This window comes from Ziziphus jujuba, chromosome 1 (assembly GCF_031755915.1).
Source record: "Ziziphus jujuba cultivar Dongzao chromosome 1, ASM3175591v1".
In the NCBI taxonomy this organism is placed as follows: Eukaryota; Viridiplantae; Streptophyta; class Magnoliopsida; order Rosales; family Rhamnaceae; genus Ziziphus; species Ziziphus jujuba.
This window is the reverse complement of record NC_083379.1, coordinates 23,774,657-23,791,985: the sequence shown is the minus strand read 5'-3', so window position 1 is coordinate 23,791,985 and position 17,329 is coordinate 23,774,657. Positions and strand designations below refer to the sequence as shown.

Below are 17,329 nucleotides of genomic sequence, written 5' to 3'. Positions count from 1 at the left end.
GAATAATTCCTGTTAAATTTTGATGAACAAATTTGATGGCTTAGGCAGCAACGGTGGCAAAAACCTTTGTTATTATTTTTAATTGGCAATTGAAGGCGACGAGCTAAAGGATTCAATTGGCAATTGCAGCATATGAACTCAACCGGAGAACGAACAACACATTTGTCACAACCATAAGAGCAAAAGGTAAATATTATTATTTCTTTTGGAGAAAAAGTAAATATAATCGAGTAATTTTTTTTTTTTGGTGAATATCAAGAAATAAATTTCATCAAAATTTTGACGTCATCCTTATATCAAAGTTTAAAGATTCCTACGTTAAAAAATACAAAAATTTGATCATCTGATCTTAATCCACTGAAGGACCCAAAAAAGAATACAAAACTTCCTAAAAAGGTTACAAAACTTACTTTATTTTAATAAATTAGATTCTTAAAGAATGTTATCGTTCAAATAAGTTGCACAAATCTGAAAAGAAAAAAGAAAAAAAAAAAATTACGATTACCACATAAGAACTTGCTTTTCCTTGTCATTCTGTTCCACCAGATCTTTCTCACGTAGACACATTAAGAACCACTTGCGTTACATTAGGAAACCCAATATTTGAAATAAGCAAGAATTTTTTTTTTTTGGGGTACAATCTAGATTTTACATAGGCATCATTTTCTTTTTATGTGTTACAACTTTTCTTTGCAAAAAAATCGAAAAGAAAAGAAAGAATCGGAGCAATATACAAGATTTTGGTCTTTAAGGGCATACCACTAAGGGATCTATGATGGTGGATCTTTAAGCATCTGAATATGATTTTAAAGGAGACCAAAGCTTAATAAACAGTAATACGGAAAGTCGAAGATGATAGGAAAGGTTACTAAGGAGCTGTAGGGAACCCTAAGAGCACTCGCAGTAGCAGCAAGTTTTGACCGGACCACTGGGATGGTCTTAATCATGAAAGCAAGATAGGCCCGTTCTCAGCTGCAGTCCGAGCGTTGGGATGATTTTGATTCCTGCTCATCTGGATATCACGTGATAAATGTGTTCTTGCCTTCGCATATGGAGCTTCTCTTGCTGCATAAAAAAAAAAAAAGAAAAAAGAAAATATCAGTCAAGCATGCCTTGATGTCACAACACAAACATTTCATTGAATAAAATACATTTATCAACATTGATCTAATGAATTACCAACAATCATCTCCAATTGTCAGTCGAGCATGCCCTATTGTCACAACACAAACACTGCTTTGAATAAAATAAATGGACCAACATTGTTCCAAGTGAATTACCAACAATCATTTCCAATTGTACTTGTCCTACTCTTCATCCTAGTTTTTCAGTCCCCACCCATTAGGCCAGTCAGACAAGAAGTGACTGGTTAACATAATATAAACTTTGAAGATTTCTATGGTCATCCGAATAAAAATAGGGTTTATGGCGTGAAATGCCTCATGTAATTTCAACATTTTGGCACACAATGTCCTTGTAATTTCAACACACCCTGCAGCATTTACACTGCAACTTTGTAACTTTTAAGTATTATATGTACCCTGCACCTAAGGAGATTCCCCGTGCGTGACTAAGGATATAAGCAAAATGAAATTATATCATGGTTAATATAATTTAGCAGATAAAAAGTTGAAAGTATTTGACTGATGCCGCACTATTTACAAGCTTTAGAGGATGTTGCTGCTAATTCATACTACACATGAAAGTGCAAAAATGTTGAAACTACAAAGGGGCGTTGGTGCCAAAACCCACTAAAATAATAGGTTCTGAAAACTAGTTAGCCGTGGTATACTGTTTGCCAAAATATGGACCGAACTTAACATTAGATTTTACATCCTGGAAACTATGATATAACCAATTAAATAAATTGAAGAATTGCTTTATCTAAATATTTTGCTTTGACATGTTTAATTTGTTAACAACCCATCAAACTTTTACCTGCAATTTGTTGTGCTCGAAGGATATTTTGACGCCTTTTCCACCAACATATTGAGCAGAGTACAATGAGTAATAACAACGTCAAAGCACCTAACACAATGCCAACCTTTTGACCAGCGGTTAGATGATGCCCACATGAAGGAAGTCCAGGTATGCCACAAAGACCAGCATTATCAGTAAAACTGCAAAAATCAAATTAGGTGGTGTGATTCAGCAACAAATATTACCATGAAAGAAAGGTACAAATTTAAGACTGAGTTGAAATGGTCAAACAGCTTATCATCTTAAAAAACCAACAATTTAATTTTGTTGAAACATCAAATATATTCAACTAGCACTAATACATACTTGAAGCTAGCTCTGTGCAAAAGTCTTCCTCCCAAAGCAACTGGCACTTTTCCTACAAGAAAATTGCCATTGAGATTCCTGCATCATGATGATTTAAGTTAGAGCTGCTTTGTATGCATTTTAAAGCACATCAAAATATATCTTACAGTGTTTGCAATGACTTCAACTGTCCAAGACTATCAGGAATTGATCCATTGAAGGAATTATAGGAAAGGTCCCTGCCATTTATATACATGAATTCACCCAAAGTAATCAGCAGAAAAATAGTTGGTTTATAAATTCACCAAGGCAAACATTTAGTAATTTACAAGTACATTTGCAAAAATTGATGCAAAATCTCCAGTCCAATTACAAAGAATATAGGCACCAGGTAAGATACAGTTTTCCAAAGATGAATAGAGAACACTGAACTCGTATGATGTACCACATATGACTGCAAATCAAAGAATTTCACTTTACTTCTCGCTTGACACATTACATAAGAGGTGTAATCAAGTAATGTTACAATTTAATGAAAAGTATACTTCCGAAAGAAACTGGAGATTCCATAGAGAACATGAGTCATGTTTCACAATTCTTATTTAGGTTTTTCTTATCTTGGGCCAAGTTAGGTCCAAACAGTTTGAATTGAATCAAGTCTAATTATGAAACTTGAAATGGATAAAATTGTAAAAAACACACACAAAAATTTGGTTTTTCTCCTTTTTCTCATTTTCATAATGTCTTCTAAACATTTTAACTGCTTATGTAGTTGATTGAAGTCAATTCCATGATATTCATTATCAATTCACCCACTTAAATAGAAAAAGTTTTCAACGTTGAGCATACATTAGATGAAATGTAGAAGTTGAGTGAGGCTCAACTACTTATCAAGTGGGAAGCAATATCCCTATGCTATGTTGCCTCAGCAAAGTCTGTTTACATGGCCTCATTGTGATCCTTAGTAGTTTTATTCTTGAGAAAGAACTGAATTCCTTTCCTAAAGGGTCACAAACAATTAATCCAATGAAGAACTCTCCAAAAGAAAGCCTCTTTTTTTTTTTTTTTTTTTTTTTTTTTCCAAAATGACTATTTAGAAACCAGAACAGTCAACAGTGTCACCGTAAAATTCAATATCTAAATTGCACTTACAGAACTTCTAAGCTTGTTATTGTTCCAAGTGAAGAAGGAATGGCCCCATGGATGGTATTTCCACTCAAGTTACTGTAAATGAACAAATTAAACAAACATAAGGACAGAATTCTACCGATATGCTTTAATTTATCGAAAGCTAGACTTAACAGATGTTTCAAGACTTTATGAGAAAAAGAAAGAGCAATAAACTCAGCTAGTAATTGATTAGGCTATTTCACTAACAAATGTTATTATTTAATCCAAATTTTCTGCTGTTAAGGTGACAGGTTTTTGGTTCAGAAATACAAAAACAATAAGCAAGTGCACAAAATTGAAATTTTGACCAGTCAAGATGAAGGCTAAGAAACTGACATGCTCTGTAGATGACGCAGTCTGGATATGTCACTAGCCAGAAAACCTTTGAGACCTTGGTTGTCAAGACCACTGAACAAACAAAATTGATACGCTAATTAGTAAAAGACATAATATTGAAATATAATAGCATGAAAACTATTTCTTGAGGCCACTTTTACAGGAAGAAATTTATAGCCCAGTAAACAATAGTCAATATGGGTTTGCATGCAGGTCTCTTGAAGAAGGTAGTCATTCATAAATCCATAAAATTTGATGTTCTAGCAAATTGAGCTAAAATAAAAAAAATCTCCAGAATACAGGTTGAGCAGCACAACAAAACTATGTAGAGGAAAATAAACAATAAACTACAAATGAAGCAGTATTAGTGGAAAAAAGGGTCAGATACATAGATATAGACAACCAAAGTTGAAGAAACAAAAAGGATTTCCAACAAACCAAGGTTCGGGGGTAATATCTATCAGAGTTTTCAGGGAACTGTCAGATGTCAGTGTTTCCAGAGCATCATACATACATGAAAAAAAAAAAAAAAAAAAATGAGTTATACCAAATGAAGCAAAAATACAAAAATTGACATAGGTCAGGTTGGGTGGCATGGATACATTTTACGCCAAAAGGGTTTAAAGAAATGTTGAGATGGTGATGTTGATATTGGTCGTATTCAATCTCAACTATTAAGTTGGATGTTTGTGGATGATGTGATAGATGTACGCATGGTCAATATATTGCAGATATTTCAGGGCATACCAAGGCTTCCTTCTTCTTCTGCCATTTATTTTCTTTTTAATATTATTTTTTAACTTCCAAAAACTGGGTTTATCCTTTAAGGAAACTGAAAAGCTTCACAAGTTTTGAGGTATGACAAACAATTTTTAAAAATACTATGCACATAACTATCAATGAAGAAAACAAAATCTATATGTTCATTCAACCAAACATGGAAGAGACCTTCTCAACAAGAGTGGTGCTAGCCCTTCTCAATTAGGTCACTTTTATACCAATGGATAACACCGACCGCCCAGAGAAGAGCAACAATAATATGAAAGCTCAACTCCTCACAGGGGAAAAATCACATCCCACCAGACCTAAGTACTATGGAACTCAGCGAGTGGGCAGGTTACTTAAAAATAGGAACAGGCAAATAAAAATAAAATGAAAGCAGTTAAATTCACAAATTTACAGGCTTTAACTGAAAGACAGCCTAAATAGATAAAACATAACATGTTTGAAATCCATGATTTTATAAAATAAAGTAGCCCAAAATTTTGATGATAATACAAAATCATTAAGGCTAATAATATCAGAAAAAGCTTGAACAAAATCCTCCAATGCACTTAGTTTATTTATCTACTGATTTAACACCAAAACAAACATTAGATAGCAAAGTTATCCGCAAGGTTAATGATACAGGAGTGACATGAGAAGCTTGTAATGAAATTCAGGAATACAGTTATACAATAATAAGAGTTGAGTTCCCTGTTTGATGATGGTTAACAATTTGATCATGGAAACCAAATTAGAAGATTATTTTTTGAGGTAAAGAGGTTTTGTAACTAGCCTATATTGTAAATTTAACTGCAATAAAAAAAAAAAAAATAAAGAAATTTAATAAATTGGAAGTATACCTCATTTGCAATGAAAACATTAGGGGCCAGATGTATTGGTGCAAAGGCCATTTGGAACATTTGTATGTAAATTCCCATTTTAATTTCTTAGATTACTAGGTGACATCATCTTTCCCCATTTTTGCTAGTTTTTACAACAAAGAAACCAATAATTTAGTGATGTTTTCCATAACAACTTCCTTCTTGTTACATGCCACTGGAAAACTTTTGACAGTCAGCCTGTTAGGTGATTACTTATGGTAAATAAAACTGAGTCAAAAAGGGACTAAATATCCAATTTCTTCCCCTATGTTTATAAAACTTGCAGGATAAGAGATCAATTTTCTACTTGCCAAACTTATAATTCACTATTAATGTCAATTCTTTTATTATTGTTGAACAAAAAAACAAAACTAGCTCGGTTTTTGTTTTTTTGTCTTGTTTTATTTTATTTTATTTTATTTTTTTTTTCAGATGAGTAACAGAAACCATGATTATTTAAATATTACCATTATAATTCCATGCCATAGTGAAAAATAAAGAAATTAAAAAAAAAAAAAAAATTAAAGAAAGAGATAAGCCAAGCAAATAAGCATGATGGGATGGATAAGTGGCGGTAGATGAAATCAAAGAGGTTAAAAGTTGAAAGATTTAAAACTAAAATGAGGTAAAGGATCAAGAAAGTACAGCCCGTCAATGACCCATTTACTGCTAGTTCTGTCAAATTGGCAATCTGCTCCACTCCATGGATGCTGTTGGGGAACACAAGGATCACCATTCCACCCAAGCCGAAGAGGAAGCCCCAATGCCTTTTTCAGTGTCTGTAATGCCCTAACTGGAGAAAAAAAGAAAAAAGAAAAAAGGAAGAAATAAAAATCAGTATGACTTATACATCCTTAACAAATTACACTCTTTCTTAGAACAGAAGACAAGTTAGAAGAGTACTAAGGACTATATCTGGGGACCAATACATTTTGAGGATGATTATGAAAGTAATTATAAAATGAATAGGAAAGTACTATCTAAGAACAAATCAACGTGAATTTTTCCTGAACTTGATTCTTTGTTAGTTGGCTTGTTGAGGGTGGAAAAACACTCTGCTGAATCACTGAGTTACTCTGTTTAACTGGGGACATCAATGTCTCCAAACACACTTGGTAAATACATTGATGTCACCTTAAAGGCTATTAAATTTCTAGCTTGATCTATGTTAAAGATAAACATCTCAAATGTGCTATTAAGATGAGTTTAAAAAAAATATCAAAATTATGAAAAAGGTCAAAATATAAATTATCGCTAGATAATTGATTATTCTTGTCATAGACAACTAAATATTTCACATACAAATATCGTACATAGTAAATTACCAACAACCCTAGTTATAGTATATCATGTGATAGGCAAATAAATTTACTTAAGACCAAAGTTGTAAATAGACCTCTTTATGTCTGGAAGCAATATCATGTTCTGTAAGCAAGGAAACAGTTGCATACAATTATAATCTTATCTAAGATAAGTAAAATTAATAAGCACATTGCATGCATAGTTACATATGAATCAGGAAATTAGTCAGATAAATAAATAATATATATATATATATATATATGTATATATGATCTGATGCATACCTTCTTCTGCTAAAGTTTTAGATTCAGGTATGACAACCTCAAATACCTCAATGGCACTGATTATACCATGAGCACCTTTTTTGGGTTGCAGTACTACTGTCAAAGTCCTCCCATTAATTGTAACAGTTGTATTAAGTACAACAGCAACATAAAGGCCTCCACTAATTTTAGCAATATCCACATTTTCAAATGCAATGTCACCATTAATTAGGATGTCAAATACCCTTTGCCCAAAAGCAGAGATGGAAGGGTCAATCTCCGCAAAGTGTAACCAAACTGAATAATTCCTATTAGGATCTACTTCTATTGTATATGCTAATTCTGGCTGACTATCAGTACCAACAATTGCTGTCTGATAAAGACCTTCTGGATAAAAGTTTGGAGGTTCTGAAGCATGCTTAATTTTACTTTCAACAGATATAACGCGATCAGAACTCTGACTGAAGGTTGAAATAGGTTTCCAAAATCTATCTCCACCCCAACGGTCACCATTGTAATCTGCATCGAACTTTGGCTTCCCAGTTCCACAGTTAAGTCGTTTGACTGTTCTAAGGATCACTCCTCCATCCAATTGCTGACCAACATTATAGACTTTATTATCAACTTGAAGAATCTCAATTGAAAGAATTGATGGATCTCCATGACCAGTACTATGGAAGCAGAGAGAAACAGTTTTATCTGTAAGAAAGACAAGAGCTTCAGCAAATGCTTGATCATCTTGGCTGCTCCAACCCGATTTCAAAGAGTTAATCAGTGTTCCTTCAACGGATACATCAAATAGAGGTTCATTGTCAATTTTTGGTTGTGCAACCAATCCAAAGAAGATTCTCACTGCATAGTGTCCCTTTGGCACTCTTTCTATATTATAACAATTATCTGACCCTACAGAAAGGGGGAAATAACGAAGTGTTTTAAGTGGAGGAGTCACATAACTTGGAGCTGTTGCATTAGCTGGTATGCCTCCTGAGTATGCAAAATCTTTAAACCACAATGTATTCGTTGGTGGCGTATGGACATTTTCTCGGGCTCCACAACTTATGCGCAGGGCAAATGGCTCTGCATTATATAGTAGACCACAAATTTAGGTCTTAATTAAAACTTAAGAAGAACAACAAGCAAGCGAGGGTAACGAACGATAGTTTGTCAACTTGGATCCTCTAAGTATGACAGGTCGTTCATGTTTGTTTGCAAATATCTAACTCCCTAAAAAACTAGCAAATAGCATGTGAACAAGGTGCAATACAATCTTCAAACTCATAACGTAATTTATACTCAAATATGTTATAATTAAAAAAAAAAAAAAAAAAAAAACTGGAAACGTATAGCTTAGGTTCACGGAATGCCGTCTAACAGCACTTTTCTGAATTCTCAACATGTTCAATTTTTGAAAATCAGACAGTTTTGAAACTTTAAAGTCTTTTTTTTTTTTTTTTCTTTTTTGCCTTTTATATTTCAAAATTTGGAAATTGCGGTTCTAAATTCCTTTGCTTTTCCAGCTATTCCCAGTGACTAAACAGATTAATTTTCCATTTCCAAAATTAGCACCGTTTACTAAAGTAGAAAAAGTTAAAACAAAATTACAAAAATCTTATTTGCAATTATTTTCTCTGGTATAATTTTCCATTTCTGATAAGCATCAGTGCTAAAGAGAAAGCAAAGTTTGAATTAATAAACTAACACGACAAATTCAGAAGCTCATTCGTAAATTGATTGAAATGCAACTGAAATTCACTTCTAAAACCCAAACCCAGATGCTGAAACCTCCACGGATCAAAATTAAGAACGAATTGAAGAACAGAGACGAAAAAAGCAGTAGAATCGGAAGCTCACCCGGTCGAGATGAAAACGAAGAAATAGTTAAGCAGAGGACCAGAAGCCATAGTAGAAGAAATCTAGGCATTGTAGGTGCGAGAAACGCTACGCGCTTTTACTTTTTCCTCTTTGTGTTAGAGCCTCGTCCTCATTCTTTATCTTATTCTCTTTCCTGCTTTTGACACAGACCAGTAAGAGAGAGAGAGAGAGGCGAGTGCGTCCTGGGGACGTGTTTACATGTAGAGTATGATACACAGTTGGAATTACAAAATTTCCTCTCGTTTGGTTGTCTCGTGAATGGTGAAAGATATTAATTTACTGCTCACATTTATGAAAGTAGATGGTGTTTATGAAATCAGACGGTGTAGGTGCCTCGTTAATTGACTGATTAAATATTTTTTAATGGTTAGTTTCTGATGGTCGTTGATGTGGGCCAACCTATTTTTAGGGGATGGTGATGTACGTTGTTAGAATGTAATGGCACCATGAAACCTGGGGATCTGTAGTAACAAAAGTGTAGCCTTTTTTTTATTATTTTTTTTTTATGTTTTTTGGGGTGCAGGAGTTGGCTTAAGGGAAGGTAGTTGATACGTCCAATTAAAGTATTGCTAATTCCACGTGGATATGCCCTTTCGTTTTATAGACGACAAAGGCCACGTGACGAGGAGAAAGGGTGGGAAATTTCACGTGGAAGTCTCAGATTACTGTGGCTCTCTTTTGTGCAATGAATCGTAGTGTGTGAGGTTGTGATGATCGGACGGTTGACGAGACTCATCAGCATTTCGTTTTACTTTTACGACCTGTTGAAGTTTGACGTTTGACTCCATTAAGCATGAATTGGTGCGCAATCATCGCAGAGAGTTGTATGCTGAAAAAGCAGCTGCTCCGAAATGCGAAAGTCCAGCAAGGACAAGGTAATGCCCCCAATAATTATTGGAACGGCTAAGGGGACTCAGCAACAAGGTGACCTTTGATTGGTGAAACTGAAAGGGGAAGGAATGCGTTTCAATCTCTATCCCATTAACTGGTTGCATGCATCCTCAACAAACTTTCTATTTGTCATATTTTTTATTTTTATTTTAATATTATATTATTTCATTATAAAATATTTAAAAGGTAATTTACATATAAATAATAGAAAATATAAGTGAAATAATAAATATTTAAAAAAAATTAAAATAAAGGATGTTTATTAGAGAAAACTTTAAAATTTAGAAAATAAAGGAGGTTTTTATGTCCTTAATTAATAATGCTTAAAATTTAAAATTAACTTAAAACCTATTTTCTATATCTTATTATTGAAATTTTTTTTAGCACATATATAATGTATACTAAAGTAGAATCCATGATGAACATGACTAATGATAAAGTGTCATGTATAACACCACATCTCAATCATTTAAAAAAATCCACATCAGCTTTTTTTCATATTACAAATGCTGTTTAACCATGTTGACCACCTTTTTTTTTTTTTTTTTTTTTTTTTTTTTTTTGGTGTTTATCATTTTGTTTATTTATTTATTTTTCTCATTTTCAAATTTGTTTCACTTCAACTTTTTCCTTGCCCTAGAAAACCAGATATTTTTATTCACCTTTCATGTTAGATCCTTTCATCCAAACAAATTGCGAGATAATCCTTAGCGGAGTCTTTAATTTCTTTTGCATACTTATTACAACTTTTCTATCCCTTTTTGCTTGTTAATTGTTGGACTAATGCTGTTTTCATTACCCATCAATGAAAAAGTTTGAGAAACTAAGTTCTTATTTCTCATGTTATACAAAAGATGATAAAATGGAAAGCTCTCTCTAAGCACAAAAATTTATCTGATATCCAAAAAATTACTCACCACACTAACATCTCACATCCTCAATCTTTGCTGTTGAGCCATTTGTAAGTATTTGATACCTTTCCAATTGAAACAAAACAAAGCTTTTGTCTCCACAAATGAAAAACTATAGCCATGAGAAAGCAAAATCCACATAATCAGAAAAAAAAAAGCTACCCAATACCTCAAATTTCACTTTAAGAATCGGGTTTGTATAGATTTTCTTCATAAGAATAATTAAAAAATATAATAAATCAAAGAATTTTGCCAAGAATGCAAAGGATTTGTCAAAAAATTCACCTTTGAGAATGTAGAACTTGAAAAAGATTTCGTAGAAAGAATTTTTTATATGTTGATAAAGAAAATGAAATGTCAAAGAAAAAATGATAGAAATTGAAAACCCTAGGGTTAATTTTATCCACCTCTAGTTTCAGTTTCATTTCAAAGAAAAAATGATAGAAATTGATAAAGATTTCGTAGAAAGGATTTTGACTTAAATACAGTTTAATTTCTCTAGTTTCAATAATATTATTGGGGGATGAATGTGAACAGAGGTTGATTTGGACTTTCATCCGGCGATCACCAAGATCTCTTCTTTAGCCTAAGCTTGAATCCCCCTCGTTTCTTTGTAAGTTGGAGCTTTGAGTTAAAACTCCAAAAGTATACCCGGTCACAAATATAAGAATACCACAACAACAATCCAGGAACACCAACATAGCAATTCAATAGCAAAGTGAAAGAACTCATAAATAAAAGAGAGAATGAGGAGTAAAATCCCTAACAAGTTTTGAGTAGTATATATAACAGCCCATTAATGATTTATTTTGTATATGAATAAGAGAACAGATTGGTTTATGGAGAAAGATTGTATTTAGCATGAAAGCATGTTGAAGAAATGTAGAAAAAAATAGGAGATGTCCAAAAAAGCTCTAAAGCCAAAAAGGATCCTCCTTTTTAGTGAAAAACGTTTTTCTTTAAATGGGCAAAGCTCTCAACTCCCCTTCCTTATTTTATCTAACAACAACAGTATCATCTGGTAGATGTAACTCATGGACAAAAAATATGATCTTTCCTTTTGGTAAAGCTCATTAGTTAACCCTCAAGGAGGAAAAAGTGATTTCATTTAAATAATATCTTAAAATATTGTTATTTTCGGGTTACCCAAAGGAAATAAGAAATTAGAAGAAAAGACTAGCTTAGGTCTACCCTCCACTTTATTTTGGTTGAATTAGTTATTGGGCATAGTGTATTTGCTATTACAAATTTGACCGCTAATAAATATCATCAACCTCTTTTAGGTTCCTAAAAAATTATTACCTCCCTTTTATTATTTCATTCACACCATTTGAAATAATAATATTTACCCTTTAAAAGTGCTGGTTGTAATTTTCAAAATTTAAAGGATTAAATTGTAATTAATATAAATTTTAAAAGGTTTAGATATAATATTTTCAAAATCCTACGAAGAGAGACTTTGCCAAGGATGAACTAGATGTTACAGAGACCTCTATCTAGCGATTAGTGTGAATGAGAGAAACTAAAATATGGAGAAAATAGTGTGACGATTTAATATGAGAAGATTTTTCTGATTCTTTAAGGTAGATGAATACATTGTGTATTCCACTTTGGTATACATTTTGTATTGAAAAATTTCTCCTTATTATTTCACTCCACTTTTTCTTTCTCTACATTTTTTTTTCTACTTTCTCAATTTGTACTTTTTTTTATTAGCTCCCTCAACTTTTTCTTGCAAAATTTTTGTGCTATTTATTTTTTTTCTTTTGGTTTATTGTATTTATTTATGTATAAGCACAAATATATTGGCAATGATTTTTATTTTATTTATTTATTGATTTGTATATGCACATATATTTGCACTAATTTTTAGTTTTATAGAATAAGAATTACATCTAAATTAAAATTTTAGTATAATTTTTTTAAAGAACAAAAAAGAAAAGAAAAGATGTTACTATTTTATTATAATCAGACTGTAAATTTGAGCCTTGACTATGTTGAATGTCAAGTTAGGCTAAACTTTTAGCATGGACATGGAGTTAAAGAGATGGGCATCCTTTAGGTCTTGAATTGGATGGTAAAATTATAATATATATATATATATATATGCAGGGAAGTAAAAATCGGCGAGACAGTGGAAATGTCGACCACAATTTCCGTTGTCGACGCTGTCCGACACCGATAAGGGGGGGGGGGGGGGGGAGGGAAGAAGTTTCTTGCACGCGTGTCGTCGATCTGTCACCGGAATCGATGGAAGTCGACGGAATCGTCCATTGTCGGTGAAGATGTCGGGTTTTGGATGGATAAGGTGGAAAGATCGGGGCGGTTGTCGACGGGAAAATGTGGAAATTTCTGGATATATCGGCCGACTGGTTCATACCTTTACAGTTTTACTAATCGAAGATAATTATATTTACATATGAAATGAGATGAGAATAATGATTGGGAATGAAGAATTCATTCGGTTCAGGAGGGAATAAAGGGAAATTGATGTAGCAAACAAAGAATTAATCCAATTAACCAAACAGCAGAAGAAAAATACAGAAAAAATAAAGAAAATAATGATTGGGAATGAAGAATTCATTCGGTTCTGGGGGAATAAAGGGAAATTGATGCAGCAAACAAAGAATCAATCCAATTTAGCAAACAGCAGAAGAAAAATACAGAAAAAATAAAGAAAATAATGATTGGGAATGAAGAATTCATTCGATTCGGGGGGAATGAGGGGAAATTGATGCAGCAAATAAAGAAATGAAAGAATCAATCCAATTTTCCAAACAGCAGAAGAAAAATACAGAAAAAATAAAGAAAACTAAAAAGTTAGAACTTAGAAGAGCAGAGCAGCGAGAAAGAGAAATACCCAGGGCTCCAGCGATGCTACTCCCATATCTCCCCTTCACGCACTGACGCACGCAGTCGGTTATGAAGCCTGGTGCTACTTCTTCAATTCCACCACCGTTTAGCTAATTTTTTCTCTTTTTGTTTATGATCTTTCCTTCTTGAATACCATTAACCATTTGTCAATTTGCTAGCAAGGCAAAGAAATTTTTTTTTTTTTTAACCCCATGTGTTATGAGTCTTGGGTGTGCGTGTTTGTCGTGTGTTTGGTCGGCCGGGAGAAGAAGCTTGAAGAGATGGCCGGCCGAGAAGAGAGAAGAGGGGAAAGAGAGGGCCAGCCGGAGGGGGGGAAGAGATGGGGGTTTCATAGAGAGAAGAGACGAGAAGACAAGAGAAGCGAAGAGAAGAGAGAGGCCGAAATTGGGAAATTGGGTTTTTTTTTTTTTTTTTTGTTTTGCTTTTTTGGTTGTTATTGGCTTTAAAAAAAAAATTGAATGAGAGGGTGAGAGCCGAAATTGAAGAAATAAAACATGAATGAATGTGCCGAAATGATTGATTGTTTGATTTTTTTTTTCAAAATATTAATCAAGTATGATACCGAAAGTATAGGAAAAAAATTTGAAATGAAAAAAATAATAAATTTACTGTGAGTTCACATGCTTTGAGCCTCTGAGCCTCTGACTGAAAAAGTAAAAGTGACGAAAAAAAAATCATCAAACAATTGCAGAAACAAATAATACAACGAGAGAATTGCGGAAAGAAATAATAAAATAAAGTTATTATAGGTAAATTGGTGCTGTCGTTTTTGTTTTTTTTTTTTTAAGTACATTCACGAGACAATTATAATCTTGAAGAGGTAAGGAAATGAATGTACTATAAATATGGGTGTATAGCATCTCAGCTATATTTTGACGTTTTGAATCCGTCTGTTTCACTTTCAGCATAAATCATAGAGAGAGTAAACATAAAGTTTCAGAAAAATGAAATTGAGTGCACGCGAAGTTTAGTTTTTAATCTTCTTTTCTTTCTTTATTCAACATTTATATTCATAAAAGGAAAAACTTTTGGAAGATCCACGTTAGAAAAAAATTATCAATTCACAATTTCTAGATCCTCAAAAGTAAGCATTTCAATAATAAATATTGTTAAAAATGTGTTTATTATTTAACAATTTCTAATTATTATTGTTATTATTCTTATTAATATTCTTATTATTTATATTATTATTAATATTGTTATTATTATTATAATTAATATTATTATTATTGTTATTTTTTTTTCTAATTTATTATTGTTATTATTTATATTATTTTTAATATTGTTATTATTGTTATTATTATCATGATTGTTATGAATATTGTTATTATTGTTGATGTTATTATTTTTATTAATGTAGTCATTATTATTTCTATTATTAATATTATTATTAATCTTGTTATGATTGTTGTTTATTATTATTATTAATATTATTATTATTGTTATTTTTCTTCTAATTATTATTCTTATTATATTTATTATCGTTATTAGTATTAATGTTGTTATTATTGTTATTAATATTGTTATTATAGTTATTATTATTCTTCTTACTATTGTTATTATTATTATTATCATGTTGTCATTATTTATATTATTATTAATATTGTTATTATTATCATGATTATTATTAATGTTGTTATTATTGTTGATGTTATTATTTTTATTAATGTAGTCATTATTATTTCTATTATTAATATTATTATTAATGTTGTTATGATTGTTGTTTATTATTATTATTATTGTTATTTTTCTTGTAATTATTATTCTTATTATATTTATTATCGTTATTAGTATTAATGTTGTTATTATTGTTATTAATATTGTTATTATGGTTATTATTATTCTTCTTACTATTGTTATTATTATTACTATCATGTTGTTATTATTTATATTATTATTAATATTGTTATTATTATCATGATTATTATTAATGTTGTTATTATTGTTGATGTTATTATTTTTATTAATGTGGTTATTATTATTTCTATTATTAATATTATTATTAACGTTGTTATTATTGTTGTTTATTATTATTATTAATATTATTATTATTGTTATTTTTCTTGTAATTATTATTCTTATTATATTTATTATTGTTATTAGTATTAATGTTGTTATTATTGTTATTAATATTGTTATTATGGTTATTATTATTCTTCTTACTATTGTTATTATTATTATTATCATGTTGTCATTATTTATATTATTATTAATATTGTTATTATTATCATGATTATTATTAATGTTGTTATTATTGTTGATGTTATTATTTTTATTAATGTGGTTATTATTATTTCTATTATTAATATTATTATTAACGTTGTTAACGTTGTTATTATTGTTGTTTATTATTATTATTAATATTATTATTATTGTTATTTTTCTTGTAATTATTATTCTTATTATATTTATTATCGTTATTAGTATTAATGTTGTTATTATTGTTATTAATATTGTTATTATTGTTATTAATATTGTTATTATTGAAATTATTATTACTTTTATTATTTTTTTACTTGTTATTATTATTATTATTTTTCTTATTCCTATTGTTGTTCTTAATATTATTATTAACTTAATAATTATGTATGATTATTAAAAGGAAAAATGGAAAGTAGTAGCGGAAAAGCAGATCCAGCTTGGTCACATTGTATTCCAATTGAAGGTAACAAGTATAGTACAATTTGCAAATATTGTAACCATAAAATGCAAAGTGGTGGAATAACAAGATTAAAGTATCATTTAGCACATTCTGATCCAAAAAGTAATGTCAAGAAGTGCCCCAATGTACTTCCAGAAGTGAAGAAAGAGATTTACCATTATTTGAGGAAGAAAGAACATGCAAAATTGAAAAAAAAGACAATGGAGGAAGACATTCGTAATGAATTACGGGGTAACTTAGCTCCATCTCGGAGTAATTATGATGATGGTGACGATGATGATGATGATAATGATGATATATGTATATATCCAGCAGATATGCATCCTGATAAAAGAGACTCATATAAAGCTGCAGTCCGTGCATCTAAACAAGATAGATGGAAAGAAGAACAAGGAAGGAACTTTGTTAACCCTAGAGGTCAAGGATCAGGATCTTCTCGAGAGGGTGGTAGTAAGCCATGTGCTCAATTTCGTCGTGCAACAAGTGTGAGGGAGCCCATTCGTAGACAACAATCTCAACAATTTTCTCCAGTTGCACTTGCACCTTCGTTGTATAAGTCATCCGGTGCAAAACAAAAAAATATAAAAGATGTGTTGACAAAAGGTGCTATGAAAAACACATTGGGAAGACTAGTAGTAAAGTTCTTTATTTATGATAATGTCCCACCTGCAAAGGCAAAATCGCACCATTTCAAAAACATGATCGTTGGTGCTCAACAATCAGGTATGGGAGTTCAAATTCCATCTCCATATGAAATTAAGGAAAAATATCTAGACATGGAATATAAAGAGATGCAACAACATATTGAAAAGTTTAAAGAAAGCTGGAAGACATATGGTTTTACAATTATGTGCGATGGATGGACAGGACCAACTAAGCTGTCAATATTGAATTTTATGGTCTATTGCAAAGGGTCATCAGTGTTTCTTAAGTCAGTTGATGCCTCAGATAAAATAAAAAACTATAAGTATATATACAAACTTTTGGAGAATGTTATCAATGAAGTGGGCAAGAACAATGTTGTGCAGGTAGTCACGGATAACGGTTCTGCATTCGTAAAGGCTGGTAAGAAATTGATGACACAGTACAACTTGTATTGGACACCATGTGCTGCGCATTGTATTGATCTTATATATG

The 17,329-nt window shown here is 31.4% G+C and overlaps 1 protein-coding gene across 1 annotated transcript; it reads right to left on the bottom strand.

The window, feature by feature from the left end:
• Positions 1-566: 566 nt before the first annotated feature.
• LOC107425237 (receptor-like protein 4) lies at positions 567-9,077 on the bottom strand. The gene is made up of 9 exons (XM_016035195.4): positions 8,834-9,077; positions 7,004-8,059; positions 6,063-6,210; positions 3,772-3,843; positions 3,418-3,489; positions 2,433-2,504; positions 2,287-2,364; positions 1,939-2,120; positions 567-1,065 (listed from the first exon to the last, which is right to left on the bottom strand). Exons 1-9 carry the CDS (start codon positions 8,901-8,903, stop codon positions 944-946), a joined length of 1,872 nt encoding a protein of 623 aa, XP_015890681.2. The 5' UTR covers positions 8,904-9,077; the 3' UTR covers positions 567-943.
• Between the last annotated feature and the right edge of the window lie 8,252 nt (positions 9,078-17,329).

Bases quoted from the DNA above. Each gene is read 5' to 3' on its own strand.
- LOC107425237 (XM_016035195.4), bottom strand. From the start codon at position 8,903: ATGCCTAGATTTCTTCTACTATGGCTTCTGGTCCTCTGCTTAACTATT. The intron at 6,211-7,003 runs GTATGCATCAGA...TTTTTTCTCCAG, and splicing joins TAAAACTTTAGCAGAAGAAG to TTAGGGCATTACAGACACTG. The intron at 2,365-2,432 runs GTAAGATATATT...ATCATGATGCAG, and splicing joins TTGAAGTCATTGCAAACACT to GAATCTCAATGGCAATTTTC.